At 40.2% G+C, this 22,546-nt stretch overlaps 2 protein-coding genes across 5 annotated transcripts in view; one reads left to right on the top strand and one right to left on the bottom strand.

Moving 5' to 3' along the window:
- SLC25A12 (solute carrier family 25 member 12) overlaps positions 1–22,546 on the bottom strand; it is a 229,822-nt gene that overhangs the window by 135,640 nt on the left and 71,636 nt on the right. The window lies entirely within an intron of this gene.
- Positions 1–22,546, top strand: part of HAT1 (histone acetyltransferase 1) — a 76,972-nt gene that overhangs the window by 826 nt on the left and 53,600 nt on the right. For 2 of the 3 annotated variants that reach the window (XM_002749349.7, XM_008998699.5), the window contains one exon: positions 2,634–2,738. In XM_002749349.7, the coding sequence (XP_002749395.1) occupies positions 2,634–2,738 (105 nt within the window). Of the gene's footprint in view, positions 1–2,633; positions 2,739–6,311; positions 6,406–22,546 lie in introns of all 3 variants that reach the window. The other variant, XM_078327400.1, reaches the window with a different exon arrangement.

Below are 22,546 nucleotides of genomic sequence, written 5' to 3'. Positions count from 1 at the left end.
GACTGTTTTGGTGTGATTATATTCTTTTATCGATTTTGAAGTTATGGACAGTTTCTTTTTCTGAGGTTGTCTCACTCTGTCGTCCAGGCTGGAGTACAGTGATCATAGTTCACTGCTGCCTCGAACTCCTAGGCTCAAGCGATCCTCTAGCTAGGACTACAGCCATGGGCCACAACATTCTGCTAAAAAAAACCAAAACCATTCTTTTTTAACCTTTTAGAGTCAGGGTCTTGCTGTATTGCCTCAGGCTGATCTGGAACTCTTTGCCTCAAGCCATATCCTCTCACCTCAGCCTCCCAAAGTGTGGGAATTACAGGCTTGAGCCACTTTGATGACTTCTGTTTCTTTTATCATCTCTTTACAGGGCATTCCTCGTAGTCTGTCTTCATTATTAACCATTCCATTTTTATGGATATGTTGGATAGACAAGCTGTTGTGTGAGCTCTATAGATGTTTTAAAGAGGACTTTTCTACCAGATGGAGATTGTAGGATCTTGAAGTACCACAAAAGAGGGAGGACATACTCTTAAGAATTACATCTAAATTCGAATTTTGGCCCTGTCATTTAGTAGTTGGATGCCCTTCAACTCAACCTCTTTCTAAGCCAGAACTTTTGAATATAAAATGGGGTTGATATAATACCTACTTATAGAATTGTGCAGATTAAGCTAATATATGATTTTGCAGGTTAAAATTTGTTGCTTAAATTCCTCGAAGTAAATTCTATAATCTCCGTTTTATAGATTAGGGTCAGAGGGGTAAAGCAGTGTGCTCTAGTTTACTGAGCTAATAAGTAATGGTGAAGCCTGGATTCGAATCCAGGAATTCTGACTCTAAACTATTACTCTGTACTCTTCGAGTCTTTCCCATTTTCTGTGTATGTGTGTTTTAACCTCTTTTTGAAGTTCATAGCACATTATTGTACTCCTTTTTACTTTTTGCTTATGGCTCTTCTCTGCCTGAATTTTTATTAATCTTTTATTTTTTGGGGGGACGTAGTAGTCTGGCTTTGTTGCTCAGGCTGGAGTGCAGTGGCACGATCTTGGCTCACTACAACCTTTGCCTCCCATATTCAAGCAATTCTCCTGCCTCAACCTCCTGAGTAGCTGGGACTACAGGTGCCCAGCTAATTTTTGTATTTTCAGTAGAGATGGCACTTCACCATGTTGGCCAGGATGGTCTTGATCTCTTGACCTCATGATCCCCCGTCTCGGCCCCCCAGAGTGCTGAGATTATAGGTGTGAGCCACTCTGTCCGGCCTATTTTTATTAATCTTTGTGTTCATTTTGTCAGGAGATTTGTTGTCTTGAAAGTTTCTCTTGATAGTGATACCTTCCAGTATTAGTTATTATATATATAGATGGCTAGCCACTTTGTAGTAAAACTATTTGATTGTACCAGTGGCTCACAGTTTATGACTTTAGGCACACATGATTTTTAAGAAATTTAATACAGTGGAAAGATGTTTTCTTTGTACCCCTATTCCGCTTCCTTCTTTTTTACCCAGGGTAACCATGGTTACCAGGTATTTGTGTGTATTATTCTTGAGACATTCCATACATCATCAGGTTTTTTTATTTTTTATTTTTTATTTTTATTTTTATTTGAGACGGAGTTTTGCTCGTTACCCAGGCTGAAGTGCAATGGCGCAATCTCTGCTCACCGCAACCTCTGCTTCCTGGGTTCAAGCAGTTCTCCTGCCTCAGCCTCCTGAGTAGCTGGGATTACAGGCTTGTGCCACCATGCCCAGCTAATTTTTTGTATTTTTAGTAGAGATGGGGTTTCACCATGTTGACCAGGATGGTCTCGATCTCTTGACCTCGTGATTCACCCGCCTTGGCCTCCCAAAGTGCTGGGATTACAGGCATGAGCCACTGCGCCTGGCCACATCATCAGTTTTTTTTATCTGAAGCTCTCTTGTAGACTTTTTCCAATATTTAAAATGAAATTCTATCATAATTATCAGAGGACATTCTCATTTTGCTTTGTACGTCTTATAATGAAAAAGATGACTTAGGTATAAATCCTAGCAGGTAATTTATATTAATAAATGTTCAGAAATGCCAGTAGTCTATCATGTTAATTTTCAGGTTTATTACTTTATGTAAAGTATGCCTATTTTATATTTCTGTATGTCAAAAGTGATTTCTTTTTCTATTTTGTAATGAGGCATTCTTTTTTTTTTTGAGACAGAGTCTTGCTCTGTCACCCAAGCTAGAGTGCAGTGGTTGATCTTGGCTCACTGTAACCTCTGCCTCCAGGGTTCAAGCAATTCTCCTGCCTCAGCCTCCCAAGTAACTGGGATTACTAGTGCCCACTACCATGCCTGGCTAATTTTTGTATTTAGTAGAGTTGGGGTTTCACCATCTTGGCCAGGGTGGTCTTGAACGTCTGGCCTTATGATCCGCCCACCTTGGCCTCCCAAAGTGTTGGGATTACAGGCATGAGCCACTGTGCTGGGCTGGCAGTCTTATTTAATACATTTATTTAAGAGTATGTGGAGAATGGCTTGTGCTTTTATGATCAGTCAGCATATTTTAAATCATACCCTTATTCCATTTCTAGGAAGAAGCTTGTAGGTTTGATGATTTAAATCACTTCCAACCTGACCTTTTAAAAACCTTTTCTCTTAGGATTTGGTGCTATGGAGAAATTTTTGGTAGAATATAAGAGTGCAGTGGAGAAGAAACTGGCAGAGTACAAATGTAACACCAACACAGCAATTGAACTAAAATTAGGTATGTATGTCATTTCTAAGTGATATTATGTACATACTGTGTATGTGTATATATAGTCTTTCATTTTAAATTTGAAGTAAAATTTTATGTAAGATAAGTTATTTATGCAAATGTATAGTTTTCTGCATTTATTGAACATACTCAGATTTTATTCAGTCTTAATTTAGGTCATGGAAGGTGTGGATATTTGAAAGGTGACAATTTTATGTACAGGAAAGACAGTGGGGCAAAATGTAATAAGTATATGTAATTTCAGCTTGAAAATATTTACCCTTACCCTTTGGCCTATAAAAATAATAAACAATAGCAAATATTGGTGAGGATGTGGGGGAAAAAGGCACTTGTATATTGCTGGTGGAAATGTAAAGTGATATAACTACTTTGGAAAACAGTTTAGCAATTTTCTTTTCTCATTTTTTTTTTTGTGTTTTTTATTTTCTTTCCTTCTCTTCTTTCCTTTCCTTCTTTCCCCTTCTTTTTAAAAAATTTATCTCTTTTTTAAAGAGGCAGGTCTCTATCACCCAGGATGTAGTGCTGTGGCACGATAATAGCTCACTGCTGCCTCCAACCCCTGGGCTCAGGCAGTCCTCCTGCCTCAGCCTCCCAAATAGCTAGGAGACTACAGGTGTGCACCACCACACCTGGCTAATTTTCATTTAAAAATTTTTCGTAGAGATGGACACTGTGAGTCTGTGTTGTCCAGGCTGATCTTGAACTCTTGGCTTCAAGCAGTCCTCTGCCCTGGCCTCCCAAGGTGCTGGGATTATAGGTGTGAGCCACAGCCCCCCTCCTGGTTTGACAGTTTCTTAAGATGTTAAACATCGCCGCCGGGCGCGGTGGCTCACGCCTATAATCCCAGCACTTTTGGGAGGCCGAGGTGAGTGGATCACGAGGTCAAGAGATTGAGACCATCCTGGACAACAAGGTGAAACCCCGTCTCTACTAAAAATACAAAAATTAGCTGGGCATGGTGGTGCACGCCTGTAGTCCCAGCTACTCGGGAGGCTGAGACAGGAGAATTGCTTGAACCCAGAAGGCGGAGGTTGCGGTGAGCTGAGATCCTGCCATTGCACTCCAGTCTGGGTAACAACAGCGAAACTCTGTCTCAAAAAAAAAAAAAAAAAAGATGTTAAACATAAATGAACTGTATGACCAGGGACTTCTACTGCCAGGTATCTTTCTACTCAAGATAAATGAAAATATATGTTCATGCAAAAACTTGTATACAAATGTTCATAGGAGCATTATTCACAATAGCCAACAAATGTAAAAAACACAGATGTACATCAGCTGGTAAATGGATAAGGTATACTAACTATATCTATACCATGGAATACTATTTGATAATAAGAAGGAATAAAATTCTGATACCAATTACAATGGACCTTAAAAACATTTTGCTAAGTGAAAGAAACTAAAACAAAACACCATATATTGTGTAATTTTATTTGTATGAAATGTTCAGAAAAGACAAATCCATAGAGGCAGAAGTAGTGGTTGCCTGGGGTTGGAGATAGGAGCACAGAGTAACTACAAATGGGCCTGACGTTTCTTTTGGGAATGATGGAAATGTTTGAACGTTAGATTATGGCACAACTCTAATTTGCTAAAATTTTACACTCAGAGCAAGTGAAAAATAATATGTGCTCATGATTCCTGGTTCCATTACTTTCCATGCCTCAGTTTCCTCATTGTTAATAGTACTTCACAGTAAAGATTAAATATGAAGTTAAATACCAGTAAAGTGCTTAAACTCCTTGATATACAGAAAATAACTTGATAAGGGCTGAGCGGAGTGACTGGGCATGGTAGCTGGGATCCATGTCATTTTACATGTCCCCTCATCTTTTGATTACTTTATTCTTTGATACTTTGATTACCTTGGAACATCCAGTTATCTGTTTTCTCTGTCCTAGCCTTGGAATCAGCCATTTCTCCAAGGATCCCTGGTTTCTTTTAGTAGGAAATGTTATTTTATTTTATTTCCGAGACAGTCTTGCTCAGTTGCCCTGGCTAGAGTGTAGTGGTGCGATCTTGGCTCACTGCAACCTTTGCCTCCTGGATTCAGGTAATTCTTATGCCTCAGCCTCCCTAGTAGCTGGGATTATAGGCATGTGCCACCACGCCCAGATAATTTTTTTGTGTTTTTAGTAAATGAGGTTTTGCCACATTGGCCAGACTGACCAAGTGATCCACCCGCCTCAGTCTCTCAGATTGCTGGAATTATAGGCGTGAGCCATTGCACCCAGCCAGGAAATGGTTTTGTTGTTTTTTTGAGATGGAGTCTCACTCTTGTTCCCCAGGCTGGAGTGCAGTGACACAATCTTGGCTCATTGCAACCTCTGCCTCCTGGGTTCAAGTGATTCTCATGCCTCAGCCTCCCAAGTAGCTGGGATTACAGGTGCCCACCACCAAATCCAGCTGATTTTTTGTTATTTTAGTGGAGACAGGGTTCTACCATGTTGGCCAGACTGGTCTCTAACTCCTGACCTCAGGTGATCCACCAACCTTGGCTTCCCACAGTGCTGGGATTACTGGTGTGAGCCACCACCTCCAGCCCCAGGAAATGGTATTTTAAAGCCAAGATCTGGGTGCTAAAGCCAAGATGTAGGTGCTAAGTGAACTCATTGCTGTTAGTATTGCTCTAACATTAAATGAGAGCAGGCTTAGTAGACAGAACTTTGTTCCTTACCATTCAGTCCCTGCCACCTGCAGGGTGATTATGGGTCTCATTTCTTTGACCAAAATTAGTTTTGCCTGTTTTAACACTTTATATAAATGGAATTATACCATATATACTGCCTTTGTGACTGGCTTGTTTCATTAAGCATAATTTTATGAGGTACATCATATGTTGTCTGTACCAGTAGTTCATTTCCCGCCCCCCCTCCTTTTTTTTTTTTTGAAACAGAGTCTCACACTGTTTCCCAGGCTGGAGTGCAGTGGCACGATCTTGGACTGCAGCCTCCACCTTCTGGGTTCAAGCGATTCTCTTGCCTCAGCCTCTGGAGTAGTTGGGATTACAGGTGCCAGCAACCATACCTGGCTAATTTTTTTGTATTTTTAGTAGAGATGGGGTTTCATTATGTTGGCCAGGCTGGTCTCAAACTCCTGACCTTGTGATCTGCCCTCCTCAGCCTCCGAAAGTGCTGAGATTACAGGCGTGAGCCACCTTGCCCAGCAGTTCATTCCTTTTTATTGCTGAATACTGTACTGTTGTTGGATATTATTCACCAGTTAATAGATATTTGGATTGTTTCTAATTTTTGTCTGTTTTTGTATGAGTTTTTTGTGGACATATGATTTTATTTTGCATAAATTCCTAGCTGTGGATTTGCTGGGTCAGTAGGGTATTTGTATATTTAACATCATGGGATACTTGCCAGACTGACTTCCAAAGTACTTCTCTTTTGTGACGGAGTCTTGTTCTGTCACCAGGCTGGAGTGCAGTGGCGTGATCTCAGCTCACTGCAATCTCCGCCTCCTTGGTTTAAGTGATTCTCCTGCCTCAACCTCTTGAGTAGCTGGGACTATAGGCGCTCAACCACACCCAACTAATTTTTGTATTTTTAGTGGAGACGGGGTTTCACCATGTTGGCCAGGATGGTCTCGATCTCTTGACCTTGTGATCCACCCATGTTGGCCTCCCAAAGTGCTGGGATTACAGGTATGAGCCCCTGTGCCTGGCCCCAAACTTATTTTATACTCACATCAACAGTGTGTTAGAATTCTGGTTATTCCATATCCTCACCAATATTTGATTATGTCAGTTTTTAAAGTTTTAGGCATTCTACTGGGTACATAGTGGTATTTCTTTTTTAATCTTTATAATCCCACTACGAAGTAGGTTTTAATTTACCTTTCCTTGGTAACTAATGCTATTAAGGATTTTTTTTTTGATGCAGTTATTGACTATCTCCTTTTGGACTCATGTATTCACATCTTTTGCCCATTTTAAAATTAGGTTCTTTGTCTTTTTGTTATTAATTGTAGGTGTTATTTACATATTTTGGATCAGTCCTTTGTGATACATGTTTTGTACATATTTTTCTCTTAGTTTGTGGCTTGCCTATTCATATTCTAAACTTATTTTTGATAAGCACAAGTTTTTAGTTTTAATGATGTTCAGTTTATTAATTTTTAAAATTTCTATTAAGTGTTTTCCAGTTCATGCCTAATATCCTTGTCTACCCCAAGGAGATCATGACACTCTCCTAATGTTTTCTTCTGGAAGGTTTGATAATAAGCTAATAAGTTTTAGCTTATTAAAATTATGTCCATGATCCATCTCATGTTTTTCGTGTTCAGTATGAGGAAGGGGAGTAAGGTTTGTTGTTCCATATGAATATCCACTTATTTCAGTGTAATTTTGTGTGAATGCCTTGGTGCTTTAACAAAAATAAACTGAACTTACCTGTATGGATCTACAGCTGAACTGTCTTCTCATCCATTGTCTGTTTTTCTGCCAATAGCGTTTTAGTGTAACTTTCTAGTGAGTCCTAGTAGTGTGAGTCCCATGTCTTTATTTTTTCAAGATTGTTTTGATTATTCTTGACTTTATTTCTGTATACATTTTGGAATCAGGTGGTTAATTTCTATTTTTTAAGAGTTCCAACTTAATTAAGATTACATTGGATTTAAAAATGAATGTGGGAGAATTGTTATCTTAATAACCTTGAGCCTTCCAATCTATGAACATGACATATTTCTATATTGTAGAAATGTTTCAGGTTGTTAGTCTTGCATGTATTTTGTTAAATTTATTTGAATAAATCTATATCTTCTGATTTTTGATTCTCTTAAAAATGGTATATTATATTATTTTATTTTTTCTTTTTAATCACATTTTTATTTTGAAATTTTTGTTTTTTGTGGCAGAGTCTCACTTTGTCACCCAGGATGGAGTGCAATAGCACGATCTCCACTCACTGCAACCTCTGCCTCCAGGCTCAAGTGATCCTCTTAGTACAGCTTCTGGAGTAGCCAGGACTTGGCATACACCACCAATGCCTGGCTAATTTTAGTATTTTTTGCAGAGATGGGGTTTCACCATGTTACCCAGACTGGACTTGAACTTCTGGGTTCGAGTGATCTGCCCACTTCGGCCTCCCAAAGTGCTGGGATTACAGATGTGAGCCACTGTGCCTGGCCTAAAAATGATATACTTACAAAACTTTCAGTTGTTTATGTGTGTGCAAGTGCATGTGTATGCACACAAGATGGCATAGTTTGTGTAATTGTTTTGTATCCTGCAACCTTGCTAAATTTGTTTATTATAGTAGTTTTTTGTATTCTGGGGTTTTTCTGAGAGAGGGTCTCACCACATTGCTAAGGCTGGAGTACAGTGGTGTGGTCGTGGCTCACTACAGCTTTGACTTCCCAGGCTTAAGCAGTCCTCCCAACTCAGCCTCCCAAGTAGCTGGGACTACAGGTGCGTGCCACCATGCCTGGCAAATTTTTAATTAAAAAAAAATTTTTTTCTAGAGACAGGGATAAAAATCATATATATTTATTAAAATAAATATATATTTATATTACAATACATATATTTATATAGAAAATATAAATATATATTTTATATTTATATAGAAAATATATATTTTATATTTATATAGAAAATATAAATATATATTTTATATTTATATAGAAAATATAAATATATATTTTATATTTATATATAGAATATATAAATATTTTACATATATAAATATATTTATATAGAAAATATAAAAATTAGGCATGGTGGTGCGCACCTGTCACTATGTTGCTCTTGCTGGTCTTGAACTCCTGGGCTCAAGTGATCCTCTTGCCTCAGCTTCCCAAAGTGCTAGGGTTGCAGGCGTAAGCCACCGTACCCAGCTGTAATATATTTTTTTAAGTGTAGATTATTTCAGATTTCCTATACTCACATATACCTGTTAAATGAAGAAAGTTATAGTTTTTCTTTGCCTTGTACAGTTGTCCCTTGGTGTCTTCAGGGACTTGGTCCCAGGATCCCCTGTGGATACCAAAATCTGTTGGTGCTCAGGTCCATTATACAAAGTGCCATAGTGTGGCTGGGCATGGTGACTCACACCTCGAATCCAGCACTTTGGGAGGTTGAGGCAGGCAGCTTGCTTGAGCCCAGGAGTTTGAGATCAACCTGAGCAACATGGCAGAACCCTATCTCTACAAAAAATACAAGAATTACCCAAGCATGGTGGTGTGCACGTGTAGTCCCAGCTACTCAGGAGGCTGAGGTGGAAGGATCTGCCTGAGCCTGTGAGTTCCATGCTGTGGTGCGCCATGATTGTGCCACTGCACTCCAGGGCGGGTGACAGAGTGAGACCCTGTTTCAGTAAATAGCCACATAGCTGGGCACAGCATGGTGGCTCATACCTGTAATTCCAACACTTTGGGATGCCAAGGTGGGCTGATCACGAGGTCAGGAATTCTAGACAAGCCTGGCTAACATGGTGAAACCCCGTCTTTACTGAAAATATAAAAATTAGCCAGGCATGGTGGCATACACCTGTAACCCCAGCTACTTGGGGGGCTGAGGCAGGTGAATTGCTTGGACCCAGGAGGTGGAGGTTGCAGTGAGCCGAGATTGTGCCACTGCACTCCAGCCTGGATGAAAAGCAAGACTCCGTCTCAGGAAAAAAGAAAAAAAGCCACATAGTACAGTCTGCTCTTTGTGTCTGCGGATTCTGTATTTGAGGATTCGACTAATCTCATGTTGATCCGTGATTGATTGAGTCAGTGGATGTGGAACCTGTGTATATGGAGAGCCACTTATATTTCCTTTTCTTGTCTTATTGCACCGGCCAGAATCTCTAATATAATGTCAAATGGAAGTGATACAGTAGACATCTTTGCCTTATTCCCAATTTAGGAAAATTTTGAGCCTTTCAGCATTTAGTATGATGTTAGCTATAGGTTTTTCATAAGTGCCCTTTATCAGGTTGAGAAAGTTTCCTTCTATTCCTAGTTTGGTGAGAGTTTTTGTTATGAAAGAGTATTACATCCTAATGCTTTTTCTTTATTGAGCTAATCATAAGATTTTTTCCCTTTAATTCTGTTAATGTGGTGAATTACATTGATGAGGTTTTAAGTATTAAGTTAGCTTTACATGCCAGTATATTATCCTTTTTCTCACTTGCTGTATTTGACTTGGTAATGTTTTGTTAAGACTCTTTGTTCATGGCAGGTGCTGGTTTCTTTTTCATATGTCTTTGCTTGATTTTGGTATCAAGGTTTCCTGGCCTCATAAAATGAGTTAGGAATTGTTTCTTCTCTATCTTCTGGAAGAATTTGTGTAAGACTGCATTATTTCTTTAAATGTTCAGTAGCATTCAGTGAAGCTTTATGTGCCTTGAGTTTTCTTTGTTGGAAGGTTTTTAAACTATAAATCTAATAAATAAATGTAATACTATTCTGATTTTCTGTTTCTTCTCATGTCAGTTTTGGTAATTTTTCTCTTTTAAAAAATTTCTCTATTTTATCTAACTTTCTCGGCAAAAATTGTTCACAGTATTTCTGTTACCATTTAAATGCCTATAGAGCCAGGTGCAGTGGCTCAGACCTGTAATCCCAGATCTTTGGTAGGCCAACGTGGAAGGATCGCTTGAGCCCAAGAGTTTGAGACCAGCCTGGGCAATATAATGAGACCTCACTGATAAAATGAAATTTAAAAATTAGCCAAACATGGAGGCGTGCACCTGTAGTCCCAGCTACTTGGGAAGCAGAGATGGGAGAATCACTTGAGCTTGGGAGGTGGAGGTACAGTGAGCTGAGATCAGCCCACTGCACTCCAGTCTGGGTGACATAGCCAGACCCTGTCTCAAAAAATAAAAGACTATACAATTTATAATCCCTTCTCCAGAATATTGGTAATTCTTTACCTCTCTTTTTTAAATGTCTCCATACAAGTTTATCAGTCTTACTGATCTTTTCAGCAATTGCCTTTGTCATTTATCTGTTTTCTTACTCTTTATAAATTATTTAATTCTTATTTTGTGTTTTTTGTTCTTTTTTTTTTTTGAGACCAGGTCTTGCTCTGTTGCCGAGCCTGGAGTGCAGTGGTGTGATCATGGCTCACTGTAGCCTCTACTTCCTGGGCTCGAGTGATCTTCCCACCTCAGCCTCCTGAGTGGCTGGAACTACAGGCGTATACCACCACACTCAACTAACTTTTATATATTTTTTTGTAGAGATGGAGTCTCACTGTGTTGCCCAAGCTGGTCTTGAACTCCTGGACTCAAGTGATCCTCCTCCCTTGGCTTCCCAAAGTGTTAGGATTGCAGGCATGAGCCACCATACCTGGTCCAATTTTTTCTTTTTAAGATCTTCGTTTTTAAAGTAGATGTCTATATAATTGATTTTAAACTTTCCTTTTCTAATACTAGCATTAATGTTATAACTTTATCTTTAGTTGCAGTGAGCCAAGATGGTGCCACTGCATTCCAGCCTGGGTGACAGAATGAGACTCCATCTCAAAAAAAAAAAGAAAAAAATATTTACCTCTAAATATTTATATAGTTGCATCCCACCAATTCTGTTATGTTCTGTTTTTATTGCTTAATTAAAATAAAACTTTTTTTTTTTTTTTTGAGACAAAGTCTCACTCTGTCACTCAGGCTGGAGTACAGAGAAAACACTGGCCTGATCTTGGCTCACTGTAACCTCTGCCTCCTGGGTTCAGGCATTTCTTCTGCTTCAGCCTCCTAGTAGCTGGGATTACAGGAGCCTGCCACCATGCCCAGCTAATTTTTGTATTTTTAGTAGAGACTGGGGTTTCACCATGTTGGCCAGGTTGGTCTCAAACTCCAGACCTCGGGTGATCCACCCACCTTGGCCTCTGAGAGTGCTGGGATTACAGGCATGAGCCACCATGCCCAGCCAATTCAAAATCTTTTTAAATTTCCCTTGTGACTTTTTTTTGACCCATGAGTTATGTAGAAGAGCGTTGCTTAATTTCCGAGTATTTGAGACTCTTCTAGCTGTCTTATTGTTACTGATTTTTGAATTAATTCCGTCAAGGTCAGACAATATAGACTTATTTCAGTCCTTTTAAATTCATTGAGCTTTGTTATATATCTTGTCATATATGATCTGTTAGGTCAGTGTCCTAGGTGCACTGAAAAATAATTTTAAGTTCTGTAGTTTTATGTAGTTTTCTGTAAGTGTAAGTTCACTTAATAATATTAAAGTCTTTGATATTTTTATGGATTTTCAGCAATTAGGACAGTTGAGAGAACTGTTGAAATCTCCAGCTGGAATTGTGGATTGTCTGTGTCTTTAGTCATTAACTTTTCCTTGATGTATTTGCAGCTCCGATATTAGGTACATACAGATTTAGACTTCCTTTGTCTTTTTGATGAATTGACCTTACTCATTGTGAAATGTTCCATGTTTATTTCTGTCCCCTCTTTACCCCATCTTGCCTCATATTTAAGTATACTTTATTAGATATTAATATAGAAATGAGAATGTTTTAAAACTCTGAGAAATAACAGCATGTTTATATGCTGATGCCTATGATCTATCAGAAGAGGGGAAAATTATATGGGAGTGTTTCTGGAAGTATCAGAGAAGGGGAGTATTTGTTGAGTAATATCCTTGACAATATAAGAGGGGCAAGTATTTTATTCATCAGTGGAAGGATTAGGCTTAGATAGGAGCATGGAGAATTCTACCATAACAAGATGAAGGAAAGTATACAGGAATTGGCTGCAGTTAAATTAGAAGATGTAGAAGAAGCATTTTGTGCAGTTTCTTTTCTGAATGCTTCTGTTTCCTAAGTGAGATAGGAAGCAAGGTCATCTGCAGAGAATGTGCTTATGGAAGAAGGCGTTGGAGGTTTGAGGAAATAGTCATCTAGGTGAGCGGGAGGAGTGGGTAGACTTGAGAACTGTTATGATTGTCACGTAGCACTAAGGGCCCACTTCAGTTTAGTACTCATGAATATAAAGTGAGGTCAGCCATGTCCAGATGAAAGTGTGCTACAAAGAGTAGACATACAGTCAGATTTAACTAGAGTAGGTTTTTTTTTTTTAACCAGGTTGCTGTGATAAAAATTAGGGCCAAGGGGTTGAGGATATTTAGGATGGAATGATAATATTGATGGGCCATGGAATTCTATACTGGAAAGGGAGGAAAATGAGGATATGAAGTAGAAGAGGGCAGTGAAGTTATGTTCAACATATTGTGGCCGGGCACAGTGGCTCATGCCTGTAATCCTAGCACTTTGGGAGGCCGAGGCAGGTGGATCCCCAGAGGTCAGGAGTTCGAGACTGGCCTGACCAACATGGTGAAACCCTATCTCTACTAAAAATACAAAAATTAACCAGGCATGGCTGCACATGCCTACAGCTGGGAGGCTGAGGCAGGAGAATTGCTTGAACCCAGGAGGCTGAGGTTACAGTGAGCTGAGATTGTGCCATTGCACTCCAGCCTGGGCAACAAGAGTGAAACTCCGTCTCAAAAAAAAAAAAAATATCAATTCATTGTAAGTATTGGTGGGCGGTTGAAGAATTGTTAGAATTGGAGTATGGTTGGGTGTGCTGGCTCATGCCTGTAATCCCAGCACTTTGGGAGGCTGAGGCAGGAGGATGACTTTAGCCCAGGAGTTTGAGGCCAGCTTGGGCAACATAGGGAGACCCTAACTCTGCAGGAAAAAAAACACATTTAGTCGGGTGTGGTAGTGCATGCTTGTGGTCCCAACTACTCAGGAGGCTGAGGCAGGAGGATCACCTGAGCCTGGGAGGTCAATGCTGCAGTGAGCTGTGATTGTGCCACCACACTCCAGACTCGGTGACAGAGCCAGACTCTGTCTCAAAAAAAATAAAACAAAAAGAATTGGAGGTATAGGGAGCGAGGTAGGAAAATAAGAGGTGATGGTAAGATGGTACAATGTTTGAAATAGAGATTAAGGGAATGTAATTGTCAATAATGATAAGTAAAGGCTAGGGTATGTCATGGGAATAAGTGGCTAAGGTATAGTAAAGATAAATTCTTGGGGAGGAATCAAGGAACTCCAAGGCTGGACTGGAAGATTTGTTTTCGTTTATTTTGAAGTTACCAAGATTTAAGTCAGATGTAGTGTTGGAAAGTGCAGCAGTGAGCCTGGAGCTAAATTATTCAAAGAATGAGGAAGAGAGATGGAACATGAGCTTCAATGCTGTTTGTTCTTAGGGCATGAAGAGAGAGACATTAGTCTGGAACCAGAAATGAGGAGCAAGGAGGAGGATACCTTCTTCTAGCAGGATGAAGATATGAGAGAGAAAGCAGCCACTACCTGAGGTCTGTAAGAGAGGAGCATCCTTAGTGGGGAGCCATGGATGCTAAAGAACTGTTAACACAAGATAGGACAGCATTTGAGAATGAGGTTGGGGATATGGAGAATTTTGGTGGTAATTGACCTCTAAGTTTCACAGTGGTCACAATGAGTTGGGAAGGGGTGGGAGATGTCATTAAATGAGTGGTTTTATACTCCTGTATGGGCATAAGAATCGTGGTGATACGGGAATTTTTAAGAATTGAACTGCTGTTAATGGGCATAAAGAGTGTGATAGGATTAATTATGTGTCTCTAAGGAATATTTAATGTTAAGATACCTCATCTTGCAGATTGATTGTGCTGATGGGAATGTTGCCAGCACACTGGGGCCAACCTTGAGTTTTAAAATGGTATAATTAAGCTTGTTTTTCAATTTAGCATGGCTAGGAAAAGATGTATCGACTAATATACTAAGATTTCAGTTATTTAAAGAACACAGGATTATGAATAAACTTAGATATAGTCCAGAATACAATTAGATACTGTATCCCGTGGTGACCAGAATAGGTCAGATATATTAACTACATTAAATACTTAAGTATTTATTTAAGATAGGGTCTGGTTCTGTTGCCCAGCCTGGAGTGCGGTGGTGCAATCTCAGCTCACTGCAACCTCTGCCTCCCAGGGTTAAGTGATCCTTCTATCTCAGCCTCTCAAGTAGCTGGGACTACAGGTATGTGCCACCACACCCAGTGAATTTTTGTATTTTTTATAGAGATGGAGTTTCACCATGTTGCCCAGGCAGGTCTTGAATTCTTACGTATTTATTAAACAAGCTTTAAAAATTGATTAATGTGTCTTGGTGATTTCTTAATCATACTTGTGGTTAATAAGACATGTTGACTATATCTTCTTTCATGCATCTTGCCTCTCCAAAAACTACTGAAGTGATTCTGAGAACTAGGAAGTATATGAACTTAACGGCATGCATGGTGGTTTGTGCCTGTAAAAAGTGGTGCCACTGACAGGGACACCAAGATTGGAGGAGAGAGCTGGCTCTGGTGGTACTGTTGCTGGTGATGGTTGAAGCCAGGAGAAAGGATGAGCTCTTAAAGGAAAACACTGTGAAAGAAGGGCAGACCAAGGGCTGAGTCTTGGAAAATGCCTGTATCTAAGGGAAGTGGAGGCAAAAGAAACCAGGTTAAGTCAGAAAAACAAGGAGGTAAATCAGGATAGCATGTAAGTGAGAAAGGAAGAATAATATTTCAGGTAGGAAAAGAATTTAATAACATCCACTGTTATGGAGTTCAAGGAGAGTGAAAAAAAGCAAAACATGACTAATTTTACAATAAAGTCATTAGTAACTCTGAAATAACAGTAGTATGATGGATGATTATAGTAACTGAGCTGTAGGAAAAAGGGTAGCTGATGAAGGAGTATCACTTGAAGCCAGGAGTGTGAGGCCAGCCTGAGCAACATAGTAAGACCTTGTCTCTTAAAAAAAAAAAAAAAAACCAGGTGTGTAGCACACACTTACAGCCTCAGCTACTTAGGAGGCTTGAGCGCAGATCAAGGCTCTGCAGTTAGGTGTGATTGTGCACTGCCCTCCAGCTTGGGCAACAGAGCAAGAGACACACACACACACACACACACACTCTCTCTCTCTCTCCTCTTCCCCCCTGCCCCCCCGCCAAAAGAACTATATATAGGAGTAGAAAGTATAGGGCAGGACAGGCATGGTGGCCCACACTTAAAATCCCAGCACTTTGGGAGGCCAAGGCAGGAGGACTGCTTGATGCCAGGAGTTCAAAACCATTCTGGGCAACATAGCAAGACTGTCTCTACAAAAGAAAGAAAGAAGCAACAGTATATATATTTGAAAGGAAGAATCATTGTAGGTCCTATATTCTGTATAGCAGCAGTCCCCAACTTTTTTGGCAGCAGGGACAAGTTTAGTCTAAGACAATTTTTCCTCAGACTAGGGAGGGAGGCTTGGGGGAAATGGTTTTGGAGGCTGGGCGCGGTGGCTCAAGCCTGTAATCCCAGCACTTTGGGAGGCCGAGGCGGGTGGATCACAAGGTCGAGAGATCGAGACCAACCTGGTCAACATGGTGAAACCCCGTCTCTACTAAAATACAAAAAATTAGCTGGGCATGGTGGCGCGTGCCTGTAATCCCAGCTACTCAGGAGGCTGAGGCAGGAGAATTGCCTGAACCTAGGAGGCGGAGGTTGCGGTGAGCCGAGATCGCGCCATTGCACTCCAGCCTGGGTAACAAGAGCGAAACTCCGTCTCAAAAAAAAAAAAAAAAAAGAAATGGTTTTGGGATGATTCAGGTGCATTACATTCATTGTGCACTTTTTCTATTATTACATTATAATTATAATGAAATTATACACCTCCCTGTAATGTGGAATTAGGGGAAACCCTGAGCTTGTTTTCCTGCAACTAGACAGTTTCATCTGGGGGTGATGGAGCCAGTGACACCTGAAGTGTATTGCTTATGTCCAGTCTACTGTGTAACCTTGTTTTGTTTGCCATCATTGCAGAAAACCCTCACAAAGATAAGATGTTGGAAATGGAAGCAGGCTTTTCAGTACTTTTGTGACAGTCTCATGATATTCTGCTTTGATTTTAATCCAGAACATATGGAGATTGGAAGTTGTCTGAAACATACTTTTCTTTACCTTTTTTTTTTTTTGAGACAGGATCTCGCTCTTTTGTTCATGCTGGAGTGCAGTGGTACAATCTCAGCTCACTGCAACCTCTACTTCCTGATTCAAGCGAGATTCTCATGCCTCAGCCTCCCAAGTAACTGGGACTACATGCGCATACCACCAAACCCCAGTAATTTGTGTAATTTTAGTAGAGACGGGGTTTCGCCATGTTGCTTATGCTGGTCTTGAACTTGTAGGCTTAAGCAATTTGCCACCTCAGCCTCCCAAAGTACTGGGATTACAGATGTGAGCCACCAGCCCAGCTTCAAGCATACTTTTAAGGCCACCTTCATTTTCAGTCTCAAGCAGTTCACCCTATTCTAGCACAGACAAAGTCGATTCACCTGACTTATTCACAAAGGGTCATAGATTCATTCCTTCCCAGTTCAGGGTTCTTTTGTGGTTGGGAAGTAATGCTCAAACTTTTTTTTTTTTTGAGATGGAGTTTCACTCTTTTTGCCCAGGCTGGAATGCAATGGCACGGTCTTGGCTTACTGCAGCCTCTGCCTCCCGAGTTCTAGTGATTCTCCCTCCTCAGCCTCCCAATTAGTTGGCATTATAGGCGTGCACCACCACACCCAGCCAATTTGGTATTTTTGGTAGCAATGGAGTTTCTCCATGTTGGTCAGGCTGGTGTGGAACTCCCGACTTCAGGTGACCCACCCACCTTGGCCTCCCGAAGTACTGGGATTACAGGCATGAGCTACCACGCCTAGCTGCTCAAACTCTTTTGAAAGCCAAGATAGGTGATCATGCACCAGTTGGGAGAATGAGAACCCTGTGAACCAAGGCCTTTCAAAATCTCTGCTAATGTTTGAAACATGTCAGCAGTCCCAGTGTTCACTCGTCACCCTTATACTTCCACTTTGGCTTTGAATGCAGCCACTTTATTTGCCAACTTGGGACATGGTTGTCATTCTCCCTTGAAGTGATAGATGGACTGTGTTAAGCAGGTTGAATATGTCACACAAATAAGCAAGTTTTGTAACCCATTCTGTGTCACTGAAATGTGCTGCCTGTGGTGACTGTTTTCCTAAAAGAAATCTCTGGAGTGGCTGTTGTAACTCAAAGACTCTAGTCAGTGATCTACCTTTAGAAAGCTATCTCACTTCTGTGTATAAAAAGAAGATATGTGTGCCTATGTCCATCTCCTCACAGAGTGATGTGAACAGATGTGAGTTAAGGGCATGTACTTTAATGTGGTTGACAATTTTAATCACATCCTGCAAAATGTTGTTAAGTTCCTGTGATGTTTTTTGGCTAACCAGCATTACTTTATGGATGAAACAGTGTGTAGACTCAATTTGGAAGTGCCCCTCTTTTTTTTTTTTTAAAGACAGGGTCTCACTTTATTGCACAAGATGAGTGCTGTGGTGCAGTCATAGCTCACTGTAGCCTCAACTTTCTGAGCTCAAGCAGTTCTGCCTGGGACTACAGGCACGTGCCATCACGCCCAGCTAATTTTTGATTTTCTGTGGTGAAAGGGTATGACTATGTTGCCTAGGCTGGTCTCAGACTCCTGGACTCAAGTGATCCTTCTATTTCAGCCTCACAAAGTGCTGGGATCACAGGGATGAGCCTCTGTCCTGCCGAGGCATCCTCTTTGACTGAGTAGTGAAACCAGAAAGCTGTCCAGTCCTGGCAGCTGCTTCGTCCATTCATATACTGACACAAAATGACGAATTCAGTTTTTCTGTTATATAATCGTTCAAAGACTTGAATAGTTCCGCAGTGTGGTATCGGTTGGCAACAAAGTACACATAATGTATCTTCATGCATATCCTCCTGAAAAATATAGTGCACAAAAACAAAAACAAGCATTGTTGCCTTGTTATCACTGGTAGACTCGTCAGCCTGGATTGTGCACCCTGGTGACTCATTAATCCTCTCTAACAATTGTGCCTCAACATCCTCTGCTATTTCATCAATTCTTCTAATTCTGATACAAGCCTAAAGAGGAACATGTGCCACCTTTTGAAGTGCAGCTTCTCCTAAAAGTTACCACAGATGTCTTTAGTAGCAGGCAGGAACTACTCTTCACCAATAGTAAAGGGCTTCTTAGTTTTAATAATGTGGTTAGCCGCTAAGAATGATGCTCTCAGTGCAAACACATTTGACGAAGTGGTGGCCTTCAATAAATTGCTTCTGTTCTTCGTGTTCATGTTTTTTTTTTTTCTTTTGAAAACTCCAAAGGCTTGTCTTTTAATGCAGGTGCTTGGTCTCCATGTAATAAAGCAGTTCTGTAGGTTTCATGGCCTTGTTGTATAGCCGGTCACCACGTACTATACAAAGATGGCTTGGAGAATGTGAATCACCTTTTGCAGTGAATACATAATTTAAGTAGGACTCTTGGTATTTTCTCTTAAATGCAGCTTCTTTTCATTGGCAGTCTTAGAGTCTTCTGCTGTCTCATCAAAAAGGTCTTTCCCCCTTTTCAAAGAAGCTCTCCAGTGACATTTGTTTTTCACTGTTTTTGGCAAGGGTTAGCAAAAAGACTTATCAAAACCATGAGGAGACAAAGGCATATCATGATAAAGATGCACAGATGGAAGTGGTAAATGAAATAATGGATAGGCAACACGTGGACTAAAGTAAGTGTTGGAATCTGACTTAAAGGCTGCCACTAGATACAGCTGTACAATGGAAGTTTATCAACTTACCTACCACTCTGAAGCCTGCCACCAGATGCAGCTTAATTGTCACTTGCCACTCACTACTCACTGATAGGGTTGGGACAACCTCCACCTCCTGGGTTCAAGCTATTCTCCTGCCTCAGCCTCTAGAGTAGCTGTGATTACAGGTGTGTTCCATCACACCTGGCTAATGTTGGTGTTTTTAGTAGAGACAGGGTTTCTCCATGTTGGCCAGGCTGGGCTGATTGGGTTTTGATAGGAGTCTACAAGCAATTGATTTCTTATGGTCTCTGTGCAATCAAACCTCTCTGCTAACAATCTGTGTTTGCAGCCCCTCTCCAGTGTTAGCAACACTGCCTCAGCTCCACCTCAGATCATCAGGCATTAGATTCTCATAAGGAGCAGGCAACCTAGATCCCTCGCATGAGCAGTTCACAATAGGGTTTTTGCTCCTAAGAGAATCTCTAATGCCACTGATCTGACAGGAGGCAGCACTCAGGCAGTAATGCAAGCAGTGGGGAACAACTGTAAAGACAGATGAAGCTTTGCTAGCTTACCCACTGGTCACCTTCTGCTGTGTGGCCTGGTTTCTAACAGGCCATAGACCTTTACCTGGGGTTTGGGGATCCCTCTTATATAGCAGTAAGATGCCATTTAGTATTCCAGGCCCCAAGCTTCCATTTTTTTTTTTAACAAAAGTATGAGTGACATAAAGTTTTTGGTTTTGGTTTTGTGTTTGTTTTGTTTTGGGATGGAGTCTTGCTCTGTCACCCCGGCTGGAGTGCAGTGGCTCCATCTTGGCTCACTGCAGCCTCCGCCTCCCAGGTTCAAGCGATTCTCCTACCTCAGCTTCCCACGTAGCTGGGATTACAGGCACGCAACACCACACCCACCTAATTTTTGTATTTTTAGTAGAGATGGGGCTTCACCTTGTTGGCCAGGCTGGTCTTGAACTCCTGAATTCAGGTTATCTACCCATCTCAGCCTCCCAAAGGGCTGGGATTACAGATGTGAGCTACTGCACCCAGCCGTGATAGAGATTTTTAGTGCTTATTTTGAATTGTTTCAGTTTTTTATACTGTGTATTTTTTCTGAGTATTGGGGTAATACATATTTTGCAGAAAATTTGGAAAGTACATAAAAGTATATAAAATAAAAATTATCCATAATTCACTCAAAATACCTACCTTTGTATTATAATTTGGGGTATTCTAGTACTTTTCATTATATATTTGTTTCTGTTATTTCTCTTTTATAAAATTGAGGTTACCATATCATGTTTTGTTCTCTTAACTATGCATCATAACATTTTCCTGTGTTTGTCATGAGATATTCCTAAATAATATGTTTAATGATTATATAAGCCATTTCATGTGTTTAATTTATTTAACCATTCGCCCATGGTTTAACATTTGGGTGGGTTGTTTGCTGTAATGCCATGACTGCCTTATAAAGACTTGAAAATATTTAATGTTTCTGATACCCTGGAGAGAGTTCACATTTTGTACATGTTCTCAAGTAACATACATGTGTCACACTAATAGAACTTTAAATCTGCTATGTACCAACTTTTAGTTCCTATTTTCTGTGGACCAAATTTTATGGGAAAATATTAAAACCTCACTAAGTTGGATGACGGGCATCAGAAGAAGGCCAATCTGAATTTTAGAAATAATTATTGTAACTAGGCTTAAGACAACTTTTCCTACTCATTACTTGTTCTTTTCTCTATATGTTTTTACCCGTCACTACCAAAATGTCATATATATATTAGTTTGAAAATTAGTTTTTTAGAATTTCTAGATATTTCCAAACATCTTCAAACATTAGAGATATATTGGTTGTGAATTTTTAGGTTAATAAGTCTGGACATATTTGACTTTTTTTTTTTTTTAACCTATTGCAGGTGTACAAAAAATATAGTGCTGGCCAGGCGCGGTGGCTCATGCCAGTAATTTCAACACTTTGGGTGGCTGAGGTGGGCAGATCACCTGAGGTTAGGAGTTTGAAACCAGCCTAGGCAACGTGGCAAAACTCCATTTCTACTAAAAATACAGAAATTAGCCAGGTGCGGTAGTAAGCACCTGTAATCCCAGCTACTTGGGAGACTGAGGCTGGAGAATTGCTTGAACCCGGGAGGTGGAGGTTGCAGGAAGCTGAGATCGCACCATTGCACTGCAACCTGGTAACAGAGTAAAACTCTGTCTCAAAGGAAAAAAAAAAAAATATATATATATATACACACACACACACACACACACACACGTATACATATACGTATACGTGTGTGTGTGTGTGTGTGTGTGTGTGTGTGTGTATGGGGGGAACGGGCGAGCATGCAAGAGTGAGCGAGAAAGCGCAAACTAAGCAATATTTTTTATTCTATCATTCTGCTTTTTCAAATCTTTGCATTTGGCTGTATTTGCCCAGGCCTCTTTTTTTTTTTTTTTTTTAATTTTTGTTATGAAAAATTTGGAACACATAGAACAATTGAGAGAAGAACAATACTCATGTATATTTAACACCTAGATTCAGCAGTTAACATTTGCCATGTTTGCTTTAGTATGTGTGAGTTTTTGCTGAATTATTTGACAGTAGGTATCTAAACATGACACTTGCCTATAGCACATCTCCTAATATATGGACATTCATATATATACCCATAATGTTATCACACTTAAGGAAATTAATGGTAATCTTTTCAATGCTGTGTAATTTTTGGTTTCTCTAGTTGCCTTTGAAACACTTTAATAGCTTTAAAAAAAAGTAGGCCAGGCATGATGGCTCATGTCTATAATTCCAGCATTTTGAGAGGCTGAAGTGGGAGGCTGGCTTGAGCCCAGGAATTGGATACTAGCCTGGGCAACAACATAAGACCTCCATCTCTACAAAAAACCTAAAAAATTAGTCGTTCATGGTAGTGTGCGCTTGTAGTCCCAGCTACTTGAAAGGCTGAGGTGGGAAGATCCTTTGAGCCCAGGAGTTCAAGGTTGCAGTGAGCTGTGATGGTGCCACTGCACTCCAGCCTGGGTGACAAGGAGAATCTGTCTAAAAAAAAAATTACTTAAGGATCCAGTAAAGGCTTATGCACTGCATTTGGTTGTAATGTTTCTTAAATAATCTCTTTTAATGCAGAGCAATCCCTTCCCACCCACATGCAACATTTTTCTTACATGACATTGATTTATTTGGGAGAGTAAA

Source organism: Callithrix jacchus, chromosome 6 (genome assembly GCF_049354715.1).
Source record: "Callithrix jacchus isolate 240 chromosome 6, calJac240_pri, whole genome shotgun sequence".
NCBI classification, from domain to species: Eukaryota; Metazoa; Chordata; class Mammalia; order Primates; family Cebidae; genus Callithrix; species Callithrix jacchus.
The sequence above is the reverse complement of the archived record's forward strand: the minus strand, read 5'-3'. Positions and strand labels throughout refer to the sequence as shown.